At 48.5% G+C, this 23,755-nt stretch overlaps 1 protein-coding gene across 17 annotated transcripts in view; it reads right to left on the reverse strand.

The window, feature by feature from the left end:
• Positions 1–23,755, reverse strand: part of LOC144823305 (uncharacterized) — a 559,034-nt gene that overhangs the window by 318,428 nt on the left and 216,851 nt on the right. For 14 of the 17 annotated variants that reach the window (XM_078681830.1, XM_078681822.1, XM_078681741.1 and 11 more), the window contains 4 exons: positions 11,887–11,952; positions 10,739–10,786; positions 5,293–5,358; positions 4,145–4,192 (listed from right to left, as the gene is read on the reverse strand). In XM_078681830.1, the coding sequence (XP_078537956.1) occupies positions 4,145–4,192; positions 5,293–5,358; positions 10,739–10,786; positions 11,887–11,952 (228 nt within the window). The remainder of the gene's footprint in view (positions 1–4,144; positions 4,193–5,292; positions 5,359–10,738; positions 10,787–11,886; positions 11,953–23,755) is intronic. The other 3 variants (XM_078681723.1, XM_078681759.1, XM_078681801.1) reach the window with 3 other exon arrangements.

Here is a 23,755-nt window from a genome sequence, read left to right on the forward strand (position 1 = left end):
GGGTAATTGGGAGGGAACTCCTGAAAAGGAAGTGCATACCCATTTTCTACGAGATTGAGAACCCAAAGATCTGATGTAACCGATTCCCAATCTCGTAGAAAATGAGTAAGCCGACCCCCTACCGGACCCAAATGATCCAGAATGGTGGATCTAGGGCTGCTTTGCTGATGTAGGTGGGGGTTGGGTATTACCGGAGGAAGTAGAGGAAGAGGAGAGCTGACGACCACGTCCACGACCCTTCTGTCTACCTCTATAAGATTTGTACAGAGGGTTCTGCTGCTGCTGCTGCTGTTGTTGCTGACCTTGTCTGAAGGGACGAAAGGAGGATCTACCAAACCCTCTAAATTTCTTAGTGGTAGAACCTCTTGTCTGGAGACCCAAAGATCTTGCAGTAGCATGGCTATCTTTGAATCTCTCCAAAGCCACATCCGCCTTCTTCCCAAAAAGGCCTGTCCCATCAAAAGGCAAGTCCAACAACGTGGATTGTACATCTGCAGAGAAATCAGTGGATTTCAGCCATGCGCCCCTTCTGGTGGCAACAGTAGAGCCCATAATCCTGGCAACAGAGTCTGCTGTGTCCATCCCACTCTGAATCACCAAGCGGGCAGCAGCATGAGTATCAGAAACCACTTCATTAAAGTTTTTTCTGTCATCCTCTGGAAGCTTAGATGACAACTGCTTCACAGAGTCCATCAACGCATGAACATATCTCCCCAAAAGGCAAGTAGCATTAGTGGATTTTAGAGCCATGCTACCTGAGGAGAAAATCTTCTTCGCAGACTGATCCAACTTTTTAGAGTCCTTGTCTGCTGGCACCTGAGGAAAAGAACCTGCAGACCTGTTGGAACAAGCGGCCTGTACCACAAGACTCTCTGGTGAAGGGTGTGAAGAGAGAAACTCAGGGTCACCAGGTGCCACCCTGTAGCGTCTTGCCACAGACCTTGAAACAGCAGGAGCAGTCAACGGTCTCTTCCAGACCTCCTTTATTGGATCAGTCAAAGCCTCAGTAAATGGGAGTGTAGGCTCTATAATAGAAGAAGGAGAGTGTAAAACCTCTGTAAGGATGTTAGGTTTATACTCCACAGTAGGTAAGGTCAGATTGAGTAGATCTGCAGCTTTTCTAATAACCACATGGTAGGGTGCCACATCCTTAGATGGTGCATCAGAAACAGATGGTAAACCCCACTCAGGAGAGAGTTCCAGACCACTAGCACTATGAAGGTCTTCAAAACAATCACCTTGATCTAAAAGTTCACCTTCTTCAACATCAGACTCTTCACATCTCTTTTCCTCCAAGAGACGCTGAGCCCTGCGCCTCGACCACTCCACACGAACCGAAGTCGATGGATCCGGTAACGACTCCGACAGAGCCGGATCCGACGTCGAACGAGGAGCCGGGGCAGATGGAGGACGAGACTCACGGATCGGCGTGGTACCTTGATCCAAATTACGAGGTCGATCTGGAGTCGGCGAAGCCGTATGCGGAGTCGAAGACCTCGGTGGAGCCGTACCGAGCCAAGGTGTGTAAGGCGCCGGCATAAACGGCATAAAAGGAGCTGGAGCATAACTTTGAGGAATGCCCAAGTTGAAAAACAATGGACCCAATGGACCAGCCGGCGCACCAGTGGGGTACAATGCTCTCGAATAAACTCCAAACATCGCATTAAGGAAATGCGAGGGGTCCTGTCCTGGACCAGGAAAGGGAGGATACGAACCTACTGGATGTTCTGGAGGATGTTCCGACATCGGTACATTCTGACCCTCTTGATCTACAGGGGCTTCTACCGGAGTCGGAGCTGGAGGAACTTCCTCTTCATCTTCATGCTCCGAAGAATGGTGTGACACCGGATCCGGTTCTTGCTCCGGAACCGGGGAACCTCCGATAGACTGTAAGGGAGAAGGAGATATGAAGTCCTTGTGATGTTTACGAGACTTCTTCTTCGAATCCGAAGACTCTTTCCCAGAATGATGTCTGGAACTGTGTTTTCTCCTCTTGTGTTTCCTCTTAGAGGAACTCGAAGCATGACCCGAAGCCGACTTGGATCCAGACTTCGACCTCTCTCTGGATCTCGACCTCGCTCTGGACCTTGACCTCGAAGCCGACCTCGATCTCGACTTCGAACGCGACTTCTGTCTCAACTTTGAGCGTCTCGACGTCGACCTTGAAGATCTCCCAGTCTCTCTTCCCTTTACCTTCGCAAGAAGAAGTTTTGCTTCACGTTCACGTAACGCCTTATGATTCATCTTGAAGCAGGATCGACAGTTTTTAACATCGTGGTCCGATCCAAGACATCATAGACAATCGTTATGAGGATCGGTGATCGACATCATACGAGCGCAAGATCCACATTGCTTGAATCCTGTCTTCCTCGACGACATTCTCGATGAAGAAGGAGCAAACAAAGATGAAACAGTAATATTATAACTAGTAGAAGATACAAAGTATCGCAGAAGATCCCAGAAACCGTTAGCGTCGACGACGCGGAAAAAAGGGAACTGACGTCATCACACCGACGTGGGCCTGATAAGGAGTCGGTGACGTCAGACGGAGTCGCGCGCAATGCCGTGCTCCTGTGACGTCGTCCACGCCGGCGTGCTATGAAGAAAAAATTCCGAATGTTGCTGACGCAAGGGGATATTCACAAGGTGAGGAATCCACATGGCAGATGTATCTATCAGAAACAAGCATCCTGGGACCGGTTTCGGATTCATAATCCTCATCAGCCAGGCTATCTTGAATCCAGTGGCCAAGTGAGCAAAGGACTCACGTCTGAGCATACCCTGCCACACTTAGGGCGAACTAAGCGATACAAAAGGGGATGATCGACGGAGCGTTTGAGCAAATCAGACACTCACCCCCAGTCAACTGACCCGGGTTTAATCCATCACCATTCTTTAGTCCACTCAGCCTCCCCATTTTAGACATGGCTATATGCAAATCAGTCTGACCCTGCGCCTCATGGGAACAGTCCAGCCCGAACTGCCAAGCCATGTCTTCCATGGACCGGAAACAAGCATCCTGGGACCGGTTTCGGATTCATAATCCACATCATCCAGGCTATCTTGAATCCAGTGGCCAAGTGAGCAAGGGACTCACGTCTGAGCATACCCTGCCACACTTAGGGCGAACAAAGCGATACAAAAGGGGATGATGGACGGAGCGTTTGAGCAAATCAAACACTCACCCCCAGTCAATTGATCTGGGTTTAATCCATCACCATTCTTTAGCCCACTCAGCCACCCCATTTCAGACATGGCTATATGCAAATCAGTCTGACCCTGTGCCTCATGGGAACAGTCCAGCCCGAACTGCCAAGCCATGTCTTCCATGGACCGGAAACAAGCATCCTGGGACCGGTTTCGGATTCATAATCCTCATCAGCCGCTTTGGCCGCAATAAGTGTGGCAGGGTATGCTCAGACGTGAGTCCCTTGCTCACTTTGCCACTGGATTCAAGCAAGCCGGGCTGAAGACGGCTGCAATGCCAGAAACCGGTCCTCGGAAGCTTGTTTCCGGTCCAGGGAAGGCATGGCTTGGAAGTTCGGGCTGGACTGTTCCCATGAGGCACAGGGTCAGACTGATTTGCATATAGCCATGTCTGAACTGGGGTGGCAGAGTTGGCTAAAGAACGGTGATGGATCAAACCCAGATCTTTTGACTGGGTGTGAGTGTTTGATTGGTTCTGATGCTCCGTCCATCACCACCCCCTTTTGTACCAGAGAATGATACAAAGCATGGGAATCTATGAAAGTCCAATACTGGGGCAATTAACAATAGCTGAAATTAGTTCAAACGTTCTATCCATCACTTTTTTGTATACTACAGTATATAAATCTTTGTTGAAAATAACAGATTTCTAGAAAAGGATGCGATGATAAAATAGACAAGTAAAGAGGTAGAGATAGAGAGATTTGGAATTAAGAGCTAAAGTAGTCAGCGTCTTTTAGGATGCGAAGAGGAAGAAAATGAGCATGAATTACATTGAGTCTCTTTTTAACTGGAGATACTTAACAATATGAACAATTCTATACAATAATTCTACTTTTAGGAAGTCTAAGCTGATGCAATTTAGTTTCAAAGAACTGGGAAACGTTTTAGACTGTTATCATAAGAGCTGTATATATCTGAGAATAAAACTACTTACTGCGTCTTTTGTGCCCTTTTCACCATCCACAGCGCTAGGAGGTGGACTCTAAAGGCAACAGAAAATGTCAGAAAGAATTGTTATGAATGACAAACTATGAAAATGAATGTAGAGTTTTCACAAGTGCAATCATAGTCTCTATAAAACACATGTCTGCAGTGACACCTTTATTTAGATAAGGCCAGATCCACGTAAAAGCAGTGTTAAGTGTGATGTAAGGGGCTTAGACTGCATTTATGACAAAGTAATACAGCATTGCAACATGTAAAATCTAATTCTTTTATCAACCAAACAGTAATCATTACACACTTTGATCGTTCATTTAGTCACCTTAAAATGTTCCAGTAGAATACACTCCTGTCTTGTACATTTTTACGTTAACACACTACTCATGCAAATGTCATAAAAACCTGTCGAAACACTATTTCTGTTTTGTGCACCCCAGTCTAAGCTACAAATTATGTTAATACCTTAAATACAATGTGTGGGAATCCTATTACTAACTCATGGTACTGTTACTTATTTTTGTGACTCTCCAAATGGGTCGGAAGGTGTAAGTATGAGCACTGAACAGCAATATTAACTCATTCCACATAATGAGGGCCTATGAATATGGAAGTCTCTGTTTTTTCTGCGACAAAATACCTGAAACTGACTTCATGGAACAGCAAATACATATCCACAAATCATAGAACAGCAGCTCAGAGTATGACAATGTATCTGAAAGGTCACATGTAGAAAAAGACGAAAAATTACATCTGACAGATGGAACCTTATATATCAGGGTTGGACTGCACTGTGGGAGCAGTAGTGAAACAGTGGATAAAGACTGACCACACCACAGCATTGAGATGTAAATAGATAAGACAAAGGGAATAGTCTGGGACAGTTTTTATTGTGTACCAAAGCTAATACACAAGGCAAAGGTCTCTATGCTCTGAATTGTGTGCATCAGCAAAGCCTAGAAGGTCCATACAATGAAGAATGTAACAAAGGAACCAAGGGAACCAAGGTCCTTTTCTGTGTTGGATGATGGTCGAAATGTGAATCTACCTCTCTCTTTGTGTGATAAGCATTAGTGCCATAGTGCCCAACATGATATCTTTAAGATTTGCACAAATGCATTTCAACAGGCTGAATATGCTAACCTGTTTAATTGATGTTTCCTCGGTTTCTTGATCTGGCCTCTGGATGGCGGTATCAGGAGGTGGTGGCTGGAGGAAACAAAAAATACCCCTAACATTTACAACAAGACTCAATTAGGTGTGCTCCTTATATCCACTTTATTTTCACAAATTCCATCAGATTTGATATGTGATGAATACTGGTTGTCTGAGGCCCTTGACCTCTTTTTCATTGGTGAAAGAGACATGAGTGAAGGCCAAACAATAATTTTAAGAAATGGAGGTATGTCAATACTATTGCAAAGACTTAATTCCACTGATGACAAATTGATAATTGTATTAGAACTCAAAGGCTTGTCTTTGTATACAATAGTTTATGAAAATAGCAGATGTCATGGAAAGCTCAGGACAATCTAGAAAAAGTATACAATACTATTATATACCAACTGGGGATAAAGCGCAAACGTGGTAAATCATGGGTTAGGTGAAGGGGGAGAAGGAGTAGTTTCTGTCCTGTAACTCCAGTTCTGTAGTAGGGGTATCTCTGTTATAGTCATAATCTAGTGAATAGTCCCGCTAATGTGCGCGGACCCCGGAGCAATCAAAAATAATCTCATAAGTTGTCAAAGAATGCAGAACTGCACAGACACTTAAGAGAGAATTTAAAGATAGATAATGCAGCCTATTGGAAATTCTTGAAACTCTAGTGTGTGGCCGAATTGTACGATGTTGAGGACCCACCGATCCGATGTAATCATTTTCCAGTTGTGGAGATATTCTGATATCCTGCCCCCCACTGATGTTACTAGAGGGGGAGGAACAGTAGACAGAGCCATGTAGCCTCTATTGTCGTTTAGACTTATCTTTCCACTGACGTCCCTGTCGTCCTATTGATGGTTGGCGAGAGAAAGACGCCGATTGACCCTGGCGCTGTGAGTATTGGGGTTTGTACGACTGAGAGGACTGAGAGTACGAAGAGTAGCGCTGTTGGTTGCCACCTCTGTAAGATGAAAAACATCTTCCTCTTGCACCCCTGAAAGGAACCTTCCGGTAATTCAAAGACCCCAAAGATCTTGCCGTATCCGTGTCCTTCTTGATGTCTTGAAAGGCATCATCTATATGCTTACCAAAAAGTATTTCTCCATCGTAAGGTAAGTCCAAATCTTATTTTGGACTTCTTGGCGAAACCAGGTTGCCCGAAGCCAGCCCTGCCGTCTTAAAACTGCTGATCCCGCAAGAGCTCGGAAAGCGGTGGTTGCTATGTCCATAGCACAATCTATCACCTCTGAAGATGAACGCTGTCCTTCTTCCAGAATTTTCTTGGCCTCTTCCTTTGCACCATCCGGAAGTTGGTCAACAAATGGGGACAAATCGCACCACATCTGGCGATCATATCTACCCAAGATTGCAAGAGCATTTGTAGCTCGGACTAGAAGGCTGGCCATTGAGGAGAACCTTTTTCCCACATTGTCCAGGCTTCTCCCTTCTTTTTCTGGCGGTGACTTCAGAGGCGCTAAGGGATTCTTGGGCTTTCCTTGCGCCGCCTGGGAAATAACTGAATCCGGCTTTGGTTGAACAGTCAGGCAAGCGGGACTGTTTTCTGGAGCATTATATTTTTTCTCCAGCCGGGGAAGAATAGGAATGACCGTAGCTAGATTCTGCATTACTTTAGTACCTTCCGACCACACATGCTCAACTATCGGAAATGAACGGATAGATTTTCTGTAAGGCTCCTTAAAGTCGTAAAGGAAACAGTCCGACTGTACTGTAGTAATAGGAAGACCAAATCTCTTGGACGCTCTCTCCATAAGGTTATGGAAACCTCCAATGTCTGCTGGAGGAGACGTAGCAGGATCCATCAATGGTGAGACTGGATCCTGAATAACATACTCGTCCCAATCTCTATCCGGGTCAGGGGCTTGATCTACCTGATGATCGTTATCAGTTGAGTTATCATCATCCTGAATAGCAATAACCTCCCCATGACTTTCTTTTGGATCTGGCTCCGAAGCTCAGGAAACATGAGGTGTTACTGGAACTGGAGAAGTAACAGGAATGGAAGGAGGAAGAAGCTGCGCTTGCTGGTCCGAAGCTTGAGACGGAAACCTTCTTTTGTAGTCCTGTAGCTTCATCTGCAAGTCCGTTATGAGAGAAGAAGGCATTGTCACCATGTCTCGTTGTTGTTGAGGCCTCTCTTGCTGAACAAACTGGCGTTCCTCCGTATAGTAGTCCTCAGAGTCTGAATCATGGTACTTCACTTGAAGTTGGGATGGGATATAAGCATCCCCATAAGGGCCATCCTCATCATCTGATTCCTCCTCGAAAAGCAAAGTTGGAGGTAAGAGTGTTAATCTGCGAGGCGAGGTCATCTCTGGGGTGATCTGCTGTCTTTTTATAGAAATGTGGACCTTTTGAATTGTCGACGAGATCGTCGGCGGCGGGACCGCCGACGAGTCCGTCGATGGAGAGATGGACCTCGTCGACGGTGGACTGAATTGACGGTGTCGTCAGCGATCTCGTCGTCATGATCATCACCGCTGTCGTCGTCGACGTCATTGACATCGTCGATGTTGTAGCCGTCGACGCTATCTTCGATGTTATCATCGTCGACGTTGAAGAAGTAAGCACCATCGTCGACGAGAAGGGAACCTTAAATGACGACGAAGATATCACTGCAGCCGCCGTCGACGAAGCTGCCGTCGACGGTCCTGTCGACGGAGCTGTAACAGAACCCAAGGTAATTTTGGAAGTCGTCGTCGACGTACCAGATATTTTCGTCCTCGAAGGACGAAATTTCTTTTCCGATCTTCCTTCCTGAGGGACAGTAGCAGGTTTTTTGAATACCTTCTCCTTATCAGATGGTGGAGAAGCAATAGAAGGAGTTTTCTATACCATTTATGATATCTGCGTCTCCTCAGTCCGTCTCAGCCTCTCCTTTACACCTCGGTGAGGAGATTGTTTGGGACTAGGCCTCTCAGACCTATCAGAGGTCACTTGCAAGGCCTTAACAGGGGGCTCAGAAGATGTTGAAGGGGAGGACCTACCCCTTTTCTTGGATCTCCTGGAGGATGAAGCTGAGGAAGAATCCTCACTGTCGGATGATATAACCTCCTTACAAGACTTCATTTTCTGCAACCAGGGTAACCAGCGGCCTTCCCGGTCTCTTAAGGTCTTTGTAGAGAAAGTCCTGCAGATCTTACAATCTGTGGCCTTGTGATCCGGGTACAAGCAGTAGATACAGTCCTTATGCATGTCCTCAATGTAAAGCCTCTTCTTAGAACAGGTAGCACAAGCTCTGAATAATGCCTTCTTCTCTTTATCAGACATATTAGAGTAGAAAAAAGAAGAAAATTCCAAAACTGAAGAGAAATCTGAGCAGAGCTCAGAGGAGACCTCTTTAGCACGACGTGCGGTAGAAAATCTGAGGCTCTGAGGCTCTCTCAGGAGGGTTCTATTGGGTGAGGCTACTCTGATTGGTTGTTGCAAATTTGTTTGTCTCTTTTACAAAAAGAGGCGGAGAGGCTTCAAAATTAGATGAGGCCTAGGCCTGTCTTTCACTTTTGTATCTACTGCTATGGTATTTTTCTATTACCGAGGCACCAATTCCGATGACGGGGAATGATACAAAGCGATAAAAAAGGGCATGATGGACGGAGCGTTTGAGCAAATCAAACACTCACCCCCAGTCAACTGATCTGGGTTTAATCCATCACCATTCTTTAGCCCACTCAGCCACCCCATTTCAGACATGGCTATATGCAAATCAGTCTGACCCTGTGCCTCATGGGAACAGTCCAGCCCGAACTGCCAAGCCATGCCTTCCCTGGACCGGAAACAAGCTTCCAAGGACCGGTTTCTGGCATTGCAGCCGTCTTCAGCCCGGCTTGCTTGAATCTAGTGGCAAAGTGAGCAAGGGACTCACGTCTGAGCATACCCTGCCACACTTATTGCGGCCAAAGCGGTACAAAAGGGGGTGGTGATGGACGGAGCATCAGAACCAATCAAACACTCACACCCAGTCAAAAGATCTGGGTTTGATCCATCACCGTTCTTTAGCCCACTCTGCCACCCCAGTTCAGACATGGCTATATGCAAATCAGTCTGACCCTGTGCCTCATTGGAAAAGTCCAGCCCGAACTGCCAAGCCATGGCTTCCCTGGACCAGAACCAAGCTTCCGAGGACCGGTTTCTGGCATTGCAGCCGTCTTCAGCCCGGCTTGCTTGAATCCAGTGGCAAAGTGAGCAAGGGACTCACGTCTGAGCATACCCTGCCACACTTATTGCGGCCAAAGCGGTACAAAAGGGGGTGGTGATGGACGGAGCATCAGAACCAATCAAACACTCACACCCAGTCAAAAGATCTGGGTTTGATCCATCACCGTTCTTTAGCCCATTCTGCCACCCCAGTTCAGACATGGCTATATGCAAATCAGTCTGACCCTGTGCCTCATGGGAACAGTCCAGCCCGAACTGCCAAGCCATGCCTTCCCTGGACCGGAACCAAGCTTCCAAGGACCGGTTTCTGGCATTGCAGCCGTCTTCAGCCCGGCTTGCTTGAATCCAGTGGCAAAGTGAGCAAGGGACTCACGTCTGAGCATACCCTGCCACACTTACTGCGGCCAAAGCGTTACAAAAGGGGGTGGTGAAGGACGGTGCATCAGAACCAATCAAACACTCACACCCAGTCAAAAGATCTGGGTTTGATCCATCACCGTTCTTTAGCCCACTCAGCCACCCCATTTCAGACATGGCTATATGCAAATCAGTCTGACCCTGCGCCTCATGAGAACAGTCCAGCCCGAACTGCCAAGCCATGTCTTCCATGGACCGGAAACAAGCTTCCGAGGACCGGTTTCTGGCATTGCAGCCGTCTTCAGCCCGGCTTGCTTGAATCCAGTGGCAAAGTGAGCAAAGGACTCACGTCTGAGCATACCCTGCCACACTTATTGCGGCCAAAGCGGTACAAAAGGGGGTGGTGATGGACGGAGCATCAGAACCAATCAAACACTCACACCCAGTCAAAAGATCTGGGTTTGATCCATCACCGTTCTTTAGCCCACTCTTTAGCATGGGAATCTATGAAAGTCCAATACCGGGGCAATTAACAATAGCTGAAATTAGTTCAAACGTTCTATCCATCACTTTTTTGTATACTACAGTATATAAATCTTTGTTGAAAATAACAGATTTCTAGAAAAGGGTGCGATGATAAAATAGACAAGTAAAGAGGTAGAGATAGAGAGATTTGGAATTAAGAGCTAAAGTAGTCAGCGTCTTTTAGGAAGCGAAGAGGAAGAAAATGAGCATGAATTACATTGAGTCTCTGGAGATACTTAACAATATGAACAATTCTATAAAATAATTCTACTTTTAGGAAGTCTAAGCTGATGCAATTTAGTCTCAAAGAACTGGGAAACGTTTTAGACTGTTATCATAAGAGCAGTATATATCTGAGAATAAAACTAATTACTGCGTCTTTTGTGCCCTTTTCACCATCCACTGCGCTAGGAGGTGGACTCTAAAGGCAACAGAAAATGTCAGAAAGAATTGTTATGAATGACAAACTATGAAAATGAATGTAGAGTTTTCACAAGTGCAATCATAGTCTCCATAAAACACATGACTGCAGTGACACCTTTATTTAGATAAGGCCAGATCCACGTAAAAGCAGTGTTAAGTGTGATGTAAGGGGCTTAGACTGCATTTATGACAAAGTAATACAGCATTGCAACATGTAAAATCTAATTCTTTTAGCAACCAAACAGTAATCATTACACACTTTGATCGTTCATTTAGTCACCTTAAAATGTTCCAGTAGAATACACTCCTGTCTTGTACATTTTTACATTAACACACTACTCATGCAAATGTCATAAAAACCTGTCGAAACACTATTTCTGTTTTGTGCACCCCAGTCTAAGCTACAAATTATGTTAATACCTTAAATACAATGTGTGGGAATCCTATTACTAACTCATGGTACTGTTACTTATTTTTGTGACTCTCCAAATGGGTCGGAAGGTGTAAGTATGAGCACTGAACAGCAATATTAACTCATTCCACATAATGAGGGCCTATGAATATGGAAGTCTCCGTTTTTTCTGCGACAAAATACCTGAAACTGACTTCATGGAACAGCAAATACATACCCACAAATCATAGAACAGCAGCTCAGAGTATGACAATGTATCTGAAAGGCCACATGTAGAAAAAGACGAAAAATTACATCTGACAGATGGAACCTTATATATCAGGGTTGGACTGCACTGTGGGAGCAGTAGTGAAACAGTGGATAAAGGCTGACCACACCACAGCATTGAGATGTAAATAGATAAGACAAAGGGAATAGTCTGGTACAGTTTTTATTGTGTACCAAAGCTAATACACAAGGCAAAGGTCTCTATGCTCTGAATTGTGTGCATCAGCAAAGCCTAGAAGGTCCATACAATGAAGAATGTAACAAAGGAACCAAGGGAACCAAGGTCCTTTTCTGTGTTGGATGATGGTCGAAATGTGAATCTACCTCTCTCTTTGTGTGATAAGCATTAGTGCCATAGTGCCCAACATGATATCTTTAAGATTTGCACAAATGAATTTCAACAGGCTGAATATGCTAACCTGTTTAATTGATGTTTCCTCGGTTTCTTGATCTGGCCTCTGGATGGCGGTATCAGGAGGTGGTGGCTGGAGGAAACAAAAAATACCCCTAACATTTACAACAAGACTCAATTAGGTGTGCTCCTTATATCCACTTTATTTTCACAAATCCATCAGATTTGATATGTGATGAATACTGGTTGTCTGAGGCCCTTGACCTCTTTTTCATTGGTGAAAGAGACATGAGTGAAGGCCAAACAATAATTTTAAGAAATGGAGGTATGTCAATACTATTGCAAAGACTTAATTCCACTGATGACAAATTGATAATTGTATTAGAACTCAAAGGCTTGTCTTTGTATACAATAGTTTATGAAAATAGCAGATGTCATGGAAAGCTCAGGACAATCTAGAAAAAGTATACAATACTATTATATACCAACTGGGGATAAAGCGCAAACGTGGTAAATCAAGGGTTAGGTGAAGGGGGAGAAGGAGTAGTTTCTGTCCTGTAACTCCAGTTCTGGTAGTAGGGGTATCTCTGTTGTAGTCATAATCTAGTGAATAGTCCCGCCAATGTGCGCGGACCCCGGAGCAATCAAAAATAATCTCATAAATTGTCAAAGAATGCAGAACTACACAGACACTTAAGAGAGAATTTAAAGACAGATAATGCAGCCTATTGGAAATTCTTGAAACTCTAGTGTGTGGCCGAATTGTACGATGTTGAGGACCCACCGATCCGATGTAATCATTTTCCAGTTGTGGAGATATTCTGATATCCTGCCCCCCACTGATGTTACTAGAGGGGGAGGAACAGTAGACAGAGCCATGTAGCCTCTATTGTCGTTTAGACTTATGTTTCCACTGACGTCCCTGTCGTCCTCTTGATGGTTGGCGAGAGAAAGATGCCGATTGACCCTGGCGCTGTGAGTATTGGGGTTTGTACGACTGAGAGTACTGAGAGTACGAAGAGTAGCGCTGTTGGTTGCCACCTCTGTAAGATGAAAAACATCTTCCTCTTGCACCCCTGAAAGGAACCTTCCGGTAATTCAAAGACCCCAAAGATCTTGCCGTATCCGTGTCCTTCTTGATGTCTTGAAGGGCATCATCTATATGCTTACCAAAAAGTATTTCTCCATCGTAAGGTAAGTCCAAATCTTATTTTGGACTTCTTGGCGAAACCAGGTTGCCCGAAGCCAGCCCTGCCGTCTTAAAACTGCTGATCCCGCAAGAGCTCGGAAAGCGGTGGTTGCTATGTCCATAGCACAATCTATCACCTCTGAAGATGAACGCTCTCCTTCTTCCAGAATTTTCTTGGCCTCTTCCTTTGCACCATCCGGAAGTTGGTCAACAAATGGGGACAAATCACACCACATCTGGCGATCATATCTACCCAAGATTGCAAGAGCATTTGTAGCTCGGACTAGAAGGCTGGCCATTGAGGAGAACCTTTTTCCCACATTGTCCAGGCTTCTCCCTTCTTTTTCCGGCGGTGACGTCAGAGGCGCTAACGGATTCTTGGGCTTTCCTTGCGCCGCCTGGGAAATAACTGAATCCGGCTTTGGTTGAACAGTCAGGCAAGCGGGACTGTTTTCTGAAGCCTTATATTTTTTCTCCAGCCGGGGAAGAACAGGAATGACCGTAGCTAGATTCAGCATTACTTTAGTACCTTCCGACCACACATGCTCAACTATCGGAAATGAACGGATAGATTTTCTGTAAGGATCCTTAAAGTCGTAAAGGAAACAGTCCGACTGTACTGTAGTAATAGGAAGACCAAATCTCTTGGACGCTCTCTCCATAAGGTTATGGAAACCTCCAATGTCTGCTGGAGGAGACGTAGCAGGATTCATCAATGGTGAGACTGGATCCTGAATAACATACTCGTCCCAATCTCTATCCGGATCAGGGGCTTGATCTACCTGATGATCGTTATCAGTTGAGTTATCATCATCCTGAATAGCAATAACCTCCCCATGGCTTTCTTTTGGATCTGGCTCCGAAGCTCGGGAAACATGAGGTGTTACTGGAACTGGAGGAGTAACAGGAATGGAAGGAGGAAGAAGCTGCGCTTGCTGGTCCGAAGCTTGAGACGGAAATCTTCTTTTGTAGTCCTGTAGCATCATCTGCAAGTCCGTTATGAGAGAAGAAGGCATTGACACCATGTCTCGTTGTTGTTGAGGCCTCTCTTGCTGAACAAACTGGCGTTCCTCCGTATAGTAGTCCTCAGAGTCTGAATCATGGTACTTCACTTGAAGTTGGGATGGGCTATAAGCATCCCCATAAGGGCCATCCTCATCATCTGATTCCTCCTCGAAAAGCAAAGTTGGAGGTAAGAGTGTTACTCTGCGAGGCAAGGTCATCTCTGGGGTGATCTGCTGTCTTTTTATAGAAATGTGGACCTTTTGAATCGTCGACGAGATCGTCGTCGGCGGGACCGCCGACGAGTCCGTCGACGGAAAGATGGACTTCGTCGACGGTGGACTGAGTTGACGGTGTCGTCGGCGATCTCGTCGTCATGATCATCACCGCTGTCGTCGTCGACGTCACTGACATCGTCGATGTTGTAGCCGTCGACGCTATCTTCGATCAATCAATCAATCAATCAATCAATCAAAGCATTTGTATAGCGCGCTACTCACCCGGAGGGTCTCAAGGCGCTTGGGGAGGGGGGTCCGCTACTGCTCGAACAGCCAGGTCTTGAGCTGCTTCCTGAAGGCGAGGTGGTCCTGGGTCAGGCGGAGGTGGGTCGGGAGGGAGTTCCAGGTCTTGGCGGCGAGGTAGGAGAAGGACCTTCCCCCGGTGGTGACTCTTCGGATGCGGGGGACGGCGGCGAGGGCGTGGCCGGTCGATCGAAGCTGGCGTTTGGGAGCGTAGAAATTGAGGCGGCTGTTGAGGTATCCTGGTCCTTGGTTGTGCAGGGCTTTGTGTGCGTGGGTGAGGAGACGGAAGGTGATTCTCTTGTTGACCGGGAGCCAGTGCAGGTCTCGCAGGTGTCCGGAGATGTGGTTGCGGCGGGGGATGTCCAGGATGAGCCTTGCTGAGGCGTTCTGGATCCGCTGGAGTCTCTTCTGGAGTTTGGCGGTGGTTCCGGCGTAGAGGGCGTTGCCGTAGTCCAGTCGGCTGGTGACGAGGGCCTGGGTGACCGTCTTCCTGGTCTCGGTGGGGATCCACCGGAAGATCTTGCGTAGCATGCGTAGGATGTTGAAGCACGACGAGGAGACGGCGTTGACTTGTCTGGTCATGGAGAGGGATGAGTCCAGGATGAAGCCCAGGTTGCGTGCGTGGTCTGTTGGTTTGGGTGCGCTGCCCAGGGCGGGGGGCCACCAGGAGTCGTCCCAGGCGGAGGGTGAGGATCCCAGGATGAGGACTTCCGTCTTGTCCGAGTTCAGTTTCAGGCGACTGTTCTTCATCCATTCGGCTACCTCCTTCATCCCTTCGTGTAGGTTGGCTCTGGCGGTGGCGGGGTCGTTGGTGAGGGAGAGGATCAGCTGGGTGTCGTCGGCATAGGAGATGATGTTGAGGTTGTGCTGTCGTGCGATGGCTGCGAGTGGACTCATGTAGACGTTGAAGAGGGTTGGGCTGAGCGAGGAGCCTTGAGGGACGCCGCAGATGACTTCGGTGGCTTCTGATCTGAACAGGGGGAGGCGGACTCTCTGTGTCCTTCCGGCGAGGAAGGAGATGGTCCACTGCAGCGCCTTCTCCCGGATTCCGACGTTGCTGAGGCGCTGTACTAGGGTACGGTGGCAGACGGTGTCGAAGGCCGCGGAGAGGTCTAGGAGGATGAGGGCCGCTGTTTCTCCGTTGTTGAGCAGAGCTCGGATGTCATCGGTGGCTGCAATCAGGGCGGTCTCGGTGCTGTGGTTGGCCCTGAAGCCAGAATGCGAGAGGTAGAGGGATCCGTTCGTCTCGAGGAAGGCGGCCAGCTGCTTGTTGACGGTCTTCTCGATGACTTTTGCGGGGAACGGGAGCAGCGAGATGGGTCGGTAGTTCTTGAGGTCGGAGGGGTCGGCTGATGGCTTCTTTAGTAGGGCGCTGAGTTCGGCGTGCTTCCAGCTCCCCGGGAAGGTAGCGGTGTCGAAGGAGGTGTTGATGATGTCCCTCAGGTGGGGTGCGATGACAGCGTCGGCCTTGTTGAAGACGTGGTGAGGGCAAGGGTCGGTCGGAGATCCGGAGTGGATGGTGTTCATCGTGCGGTTGGTGTCTTCGGTGCTGATCGGGGTCCAAGCGCGGAGGGTGGTGGTGGGGGGCGGTGGTTCGGTCTTGGCGTGCGTCGGTTGAGTGCTGAAGCTGTTGTGTATGTCCGTAATCTTGTCGTGGAAGTAGGAGGCGAGGGAGTTGCAGAGGTCTTGCGAAGGGGTGATGTCGTTGTTTCCGGCGTTGGGGTTGGAGAGCTCTTTGACGATGTGGAAGAGTTCCTTGCTGTTGTGTGCGTTGTTGTCCAGTCGTTCCTTGAATGCAGTTTTCTTGGTGGCGTGGATCAGTTGGTGGTGTTTTCGGGTGGCGAGCTTGAGGGTAGTCATGTTGTCCGGTGTTGGGTCTCTGCGCCAGGCTTTCTCAAGGGCTCTGCAGTTCTTCTTCGAGTTCTTGAGTTCGTCGGTGAACCATGGGGCTTTCTTGCTGCCGGGTCTGTTAGGCGGGGTCCTCAGAGGGGCGAGGTCGTCTGCGCAGTCGCTGATCCACATCGTGAGGTTGGTGGCCGCTTGGCTGGGGTTGGCTGCGCTGGTGGGTGGGTTCTTGCTCAGGGAAGTTGCGAGTTGATCGGCTGTGATCTTGTTCCAGCTTCTGTGTGCAACCTGTTGCTGGTGGTGGTGGATCGTGGTCCTTTTGAAGCTGAAGTGGACGCAGCTGTGGTCCGTCCAGTAGAGTCCGGTGGCGTGGCTGAAGGCGATGTCCTTGCTGGAGGAGAAGATGGGGTCGAGAGTGTGTCCGGCGTAGTGGGTGGGGGTGGTCACCAGTTGCTTGAGTCCGAGGTTGGCGAGGTTGTCCAGCAGGGTGGTGGTGTTGCGGTCGTTGTTGTTCTCCAGGTGGAAGTTGAGGTCCCCGAGGAGGATGTAGTCAGCGGAGGGGAGGGCATGCGGGCTGACGAAGTCGGCGATGTCCTCGCTGAATTGTGTGCGTGGTCCCGGGGGTCTGTAGATGAGGGTGCCTCTGAGGGTGGTCCTGGGGTTGATGTGGATCTGGAAGTGCAGGTGCTCGGGTGTCGTCGGTGTTGGTCGTGATGCGGATGGAGTTCCTGTGGATGATGGCGATGCCTCCTCCTGTCTGGTTGATGCGGTCTCTCCGGATGATGTTATCATCGTCGACGTTGAAGAAGTAAGCACCATCGTCGACGAGAAGGGAACCTTAAATGACGACGAAGATATCACTGCAGCCGCCGTCGACGAAGCTGCCGTCGACGGTCCTGTCGACGGAGCTGTAACAAAACCCAAGGTAATTTTGGAAGTCGTCGTCGACGTACCAGATATTTTCGTCCTCGAAGGACGAAATTTCTTTTCCGATCTTCCTTCCTGAGGGACAGTAGCAGGTTTTTTGGATACCTTCTCCTTATCAGATGGTGGAGAAGCAATAGAAGGAGTTTTCTATACCATTTTTGATGACTGCGTCTCCTCAGTCCGTCTCAGCCTCTCCTTTACACCTCGGTGAGGAGATTGTTTGGGACTAGGCCTCTCAGACCTATCAGAGGTCACTTGCAGGGCCTTAACAGGGGGCTCAGAAGATGTTGAAGGGGAGGACCTACCCCTTTTCTTGGATCTCCTGGAGGACGAAGCTGAGGAAGAATCCTCCCTGTCGGATGATATAACCTCCTTACAAGACTTCATTTTCTGCAACCAGGGTAACCAGCGGCCTTCCCGGTCTCTCAAGGTCTTTGTAGAGAAAGTCCTGCAGATCTTACAACTTGTGGCCTTGTGATCCGGTTACAAGCAGTAGATACAGTCCTTATGCTTGTCCTCAATGTAAAGCCTCTTCTTAGAACAGGTAGCACAAGCTCTGAATAATGCCTTCTTCTCTTTATCAGACATATTAGAGTAGAAAAAAGAAGAAAATTCCAAAACTGAAGAGAAATCTGAGCAGAGCTCAGAGGAGACTTCTTTAGCACGACATGCGGTAGAAAATCTGAGGCTCTGAGGCTCTCTCAGGAGGGTTCTATTGGGTGAGGCTACTCTGATTGTCTTTGCAAATTTGTTGGTCTCTTTTACAAAAAGAGGCGGAGAGGCTACAAAATTAGATGAGGCCTAGGCCTGTCTTTCACTTTTGTACCTACTGCTATGGTATTTTTCTATTACCGAGGCTCCAATTCCGATGACGGGGAATGATACAAAGCAATACAAAAGGGGATGATGGACGGAGTGTTTGAGCAAATCAAACACTCACCCCCAGTCAACTGATCTGGGTTTAATCTATCACCATTCTTTAGCCCACTCAGCCACCCCATTTCAGACATGGCTATATGCAAATCAGTCTGACCCTGTGCCTCATGGGAACAGTCCAGCCCGAACTGCCAAGCCATGTCTTCCATGAACCGGAATCAAGCATCCTGGGACCGGTTTCGGATTCATAATCCTCATCAGCCTGGCTATCTTGAATCCAGTGGCCAAGTGAGCAAGGGACTCACGTCTGAGCATACCCTGCCACACTTAGGGCGAACAAAGCGATACAAAAGGGGATGATGCACGGAGCGTTTGAGCAAATCAAACACTCACCCCCAGTCAACTGATCTGGGTTTAATCCATCACCATTCTTTAGCCCACTCAGCCACCCCATTTCAGACATGGCTATATGCAAATCAGTCTGACCCTGTGCCTCAAGGGAACAGTCCAGCCCGAACTGCAAAGCCATGTCTTCCATGGACCGGAAACAAGCATCCTGGGACTGGTTTCGGATTCATAATCCTCATCAGCCAGGCTATCTTGAATCCATTGGCCAAGTGAGCAAGGGACTCACGTCTGAGCATACCCTGCCACACTTAGGGCGAACAAAGAGATACAAAAGGGGATGTTGGACGGAGCGTTTGAGCAAATCAAACACTCGCCCCCAGTCAACTGATCTGGGTTTAATCCATCACCATTCTTTAGCCCACTCAGCCACCCCATTTCAGACATGGCTATATGCAAATCAGTCTGACCCTGTGCCTCATGGGAACAGTCCAGCCCGAACTGCCAAGCCATGTCTTCCATGGACCGGAAACAAGCATCCTGGGACCGGTTTCGGATTCATAATCCTCATCAGCCAGGCTATCTTGAATTCAGTGGCCAAGTGAGCAAGGGACGCACGTCTGAGCATACCCTGCCACACTTAGGGCAAACAAAGCAATACAAAAGGGGATGATGGACGGAGCGTTTGAGCAAATCAAACACTCACCCCCAGTCAACTGATCTGGGTTTAATCCATCACCATTCTTTAGCCCACTCAGCCACCCCATTTCAGACATGGCTATATGCAAATCAGTCTGACCCTGTGCCTCATGGGAACAGTCCAGCCCGAACTGCCAAGCCATGTCTTCCATGGACCAGAAACAAGCATCCTGGGACCAGTTTCGGATTCATAATCCTCATCAGCCAGGCTATCTTGAATCCAGTGGCCAAGTGAGCAAGGGACTCACGTCTGAGCATACCCTGCCACACTTAGGGCGAACAAAGCGATACAAAAGGGGATGATGGACGGAGCGTTTGAGCAAATAAAACACTCACCCCAGTCAACTGATCTGGGTTTAATCCATCACCATTCTTTAGCCCACTCAGCCACCCCATTTCAGACATGGCTATATGCAAATCAGTCTCACCCTGTGCCTCATGGGAACAGTCCAGCCCGAACTGCCAAGCCTGGTCTTCCATGGACCGGAAACAAGCATCCTGGGACCGGTTTCGGATTCATAATCCTCATCAGCCAGGCAATCTTGAATCCAGTGGCCAAGTGAGCAAGGGACTCACGTCTGAGCATACCCAGCCACACTTAGGGCGAAAAAGCGATACAAAAGGGGATGATGGACGGAACGTTTGAGCAAATCAAACACTCTCCCCCAGTCAACTGATCTGGGTTTAATCCATCACCATTCTTTAGCCCACTCAGCCACCCCATTTCAGACATGGCTATATGCAAATCAGTCTGACCCTCATGGGAACAGTCCAGCCCGAACTGCCAAGCCATGTCTTCCATGGACCGGAAAAAAGCATCCTGGGACCGGTTTCGGATTCATAATCCTCATCAGCCAGGCTATCTTGAATCCAGTGGCCAAGTGAGCAAGGGACTCACGTCTGAGCATACCCTGCCACACTTAGGGCGAACAAAGCGATACAAAAGGGGATGATGGACGGAGCGTTTTAGCAAATCAAACACTCACCCCCAGTCAACTGATCTGGGTTTAATCCATCACCATTCTTTAGCCCACTCAGCCACCCCATTTCAGACATGGCTATATGCAAATCAGTCTGACCCTATGCCTCATGGGAACAGTCCAGCCCGAACTGTCAAGCCATGTCTTCCATGGACCGGAAACAAGCATCCTGGGACCGGTTTCGGATTCATAATCCTCATCAGCCAGGCTATATTGAATCCAGTGGCCAAGTGAGCAAGGGACTCACGTCTGAGCATACCCTGCCACACTTAGGGCGAACAAAGCGATACAAAAGGGGATGATGGACGGAGCGTTTGAGCAAATCAAACACTCACCCCCAGTCAACTGATCTGGGTTTAATCCATCACCATTCTTTAGCCCACTCAGCCACCCCATTTCAGACATGGCTATATGCAAATCAGTCTGACCCTCATGGGAACAGTCCAGCCCGAACTGCCAAGCCATGTCTTCCATGGACCGGAAACAAGCATCCTGGGACCGGTTTCGGATTCATAATCCTCATCAGCCAGGCTATCTTGAATCCAGTGGCCAAGTGAGCAAGGGACTCACGTCTGAGCATACCCTGCCACACTTAGGGCGAACAAAGCGAGACAAAAGGGGATGATGGACGGAGCGTTTGAGCAAATCAAACACTCACCCCCAGTCAACTGATCTGGGTTTAATCCATCACCATTCTTTAGCCCACTCAGCCACCCCATTTCAGACATGGCTATATGCAAATCAGTCTGACCCTCATGGGAACAGTCCAGCCCGAACTGCCAAGCCATGTCTTCCATGGACCGGAAACAAGCATCCTGGGACCGGTTTCGGATTCATAATCCTCATCAGCCAGGCTATCTTGAATCCAGTGGCCAAGTGAGCAAGGGACTCACGTCTGAGCATACCCTGCCACACTTAGGGCGAACAAAGCGATACAAAAGGGGATGATGGACGGAGCGTTTTAGAAAATCAAACACTCACCCCCAGTCAACTGATCTGGGTTTAATCCATCACCATTCTTTAGCCCACTCAGCCACCCCATTTCAGACATGGCTATATGCAAATCAGTCTGACCCTATGCCTCATGGGAACAGTCCAGCCCGAACTGCCAAGCCATGTCTTCCATGGACCGGAAACAAGCATCCTGGGACCGGTTTCGGATTCATAATCCTCATCAGCCAGGCTATATTGAATCCAGTGGCCAAGAGAGCAAGGGACTCACGTCTGAGCATACCCTGCCACACTTAGGGCGAACAAAGCGATACAAAAGGGGATGATGGACGGAGCGTTTGAGCAAATCAAACACTCACCCCCAGTCAACTGATCTGGGTTTAATCCATCACCATTCTTTAGCCCACTCAGCCACCCCATTTCAGACATGGCTATATGCAAATCAGTCTGACCCTGTGCCTCAAGGGGAACAGTCCAGCCCGAACTGCCAAGCCATGTCTTCCATGGACACCTTTATTTAGATAAGGCCAGATCCACGTAAAAGCAGTGTTAAGTGTGATGTAAGGGGCTTAGACGGCATTTATGACAAAGTAATACAGCATTGCAACGTGTAAAATCTAATTCTTTTATCAACAACAAAAGCTTGTGCTAATTCCACATTTTTTAAAATGGATTTGCCTTATTATTTTCTGTCCAAACAGTAATCATTACACACTTTGATCGTTCATTTAGGCACCTTAAAATGTTCCAGTAGAATACACTCCTGTCTTGTACATTTTTACGTTCACGCACTACTCATGCAAATGTCATAAAAACCTGTGGAAACACTATTTCTGTTTTGTGCACCCAGTCTAAGCTACAAATTGTGTTAATGAACAAGTTACTTACCTTCGGTAACGATATATCTGTAAGAAACAGTAGTTAGTATTAGATTCCTTACCTTAGAATATCCCCAGGCGTCAGTCTGGATCCGGAAACTTTTGCGTAGCAGTACCCCTGCGCGTCGGTAGGCGTCGTCTGCAGGCGTCCCCTGCGGCTCCGCGTCGTCGGCGTCGTGCGCCGTGATGACGTCGCTGGAGTATATAGACGCCGCCTCCGCGCGCTGACGTCAGTTCTTTGCACACAGCTTTTCCGCGCCAGAACACGCAGAGCCATGTGAGAACCAACACTGGTGCCATTTGAAACTAGGGCCCTGAAAGGGATGTCCCTAACCCTAGGTATCAGTTCGCAGAACGGGGAGGATGGGCGGGGCGGTAAGGAATCTAATACTAACTACTGTTTCTTACAGATATATCGTTACCGAAGGTAAGTAACTTGTTCATCTGAAAGAAACAGGTTAGTATTAGATTCCTTACCTTAGAATAGATACCCCAGCAATACCAACCCCGGTGGTGGGTCTGCGAACCAATACAACCTACACCAGAAAGTCCTGGAGGACCGAACGGCCAAAGAAGCCATCCCTCCGGACTTGACTGTCCAGGCAGTAGTGCCTCGCAAAGGTGTGCAGCGAGGCCCACGTGGCCGCCTGGCAAATGTCCTGCAAAGGGACTCCCCGGCCCAGGGCAGTAGTAGCCGCCGTGGCCCGAGTGGAATGGGCCCTCAGCCCAACAGGAGGCTCCTTCCGAGCCAAAGAGTAGCATGCTTTGATGCACAGGACGACCCACCGAGAGATGGTCCGTTTCTGTACCGCCCTTCCCTTCTTCTCACCCACGTAGCCAACAAACAGTTGGTCATCCACCCGGAACTGGCGTGTGCGATCCATATAGAATGAAAGTGCACGTTTTGGGTCCAGACGATGGAGCCGCTCTTCATCCTTTGAAGGATGCGGAGGCGGGAAGAAGGAGGGCAAGGTGATGGACTGCCCAATGTGAAAAGCAGAGACTACCTTGGGCAGGAAAGAAGGTCTGGTCCGAAGAACCACCTTATCAGGATGAACAGACAAGAAAGGAGGTTGAACAGAAAGAGCCTGGAGCTCACTCACTCTCCTGGCAGAGGTGATGGCTACCAGGAAGGCCGTCTTTAAGGTGAGAAGACGGAGAGGACAGGAATGAAGGGGCTCAAAGGGAGCGCACATCAGGAAAGTCAAAACCAGGTTCAAGTCCCACTGAGGCATCACGAACGGAGCTGGAGGATACATGTGCGTGATGCCCTTTAAGAATCTTAACACAATAGGGGACTTGAACAAAGATGGCTGATCAGGTAGCCTCAAGAAGGCGGAAAGGGCAGAAAGATAGCCCTTGATAGTGCCCAGAGCAGAGCCCTGCTGGGCAAGGGAAAGGAGGAAGAGGAGAACCTCAGATAGAGGGGCAGAAAGGGGATCCACAGCCTTTGCTGTGCACCATGCCACAAATCTGTTCCACCGGCAGGCGTATACCGACTTTGTGGAGGGACGCCTGGCTGCCAGAATGACATCACAGACTTCAGGAGGCAAGTCAAATGGCCTCAACTGTCGCCGCTCAATCTCCACGCATGGAGGTGGAGACTGGACAGGTTCGGGTGGAGGACCGTCCCCTGCTGCTGCGACAGAAGGTCCTCCTGAAGGGGCAGGCGGATCGAGGGACCGACTGTCATGCTGAGTAGCTCGGGATACCAGTACCTTCG

Source organism: Lissotriton helveticus, chromosome 1_1 (genome assembly GCF_964261635.1).
Source record: "Lissotriton helveticus chromosome 1_1, aLisHel1.1, whole genome shotgun sequence".
Taxonomy (NCBI): domain Eukaryota; kingdom Metazoa; phylum Chordata; class Amphibia; order Caudata; family Salamandridae; genus Lissotriton; species Lissotriton helveticus.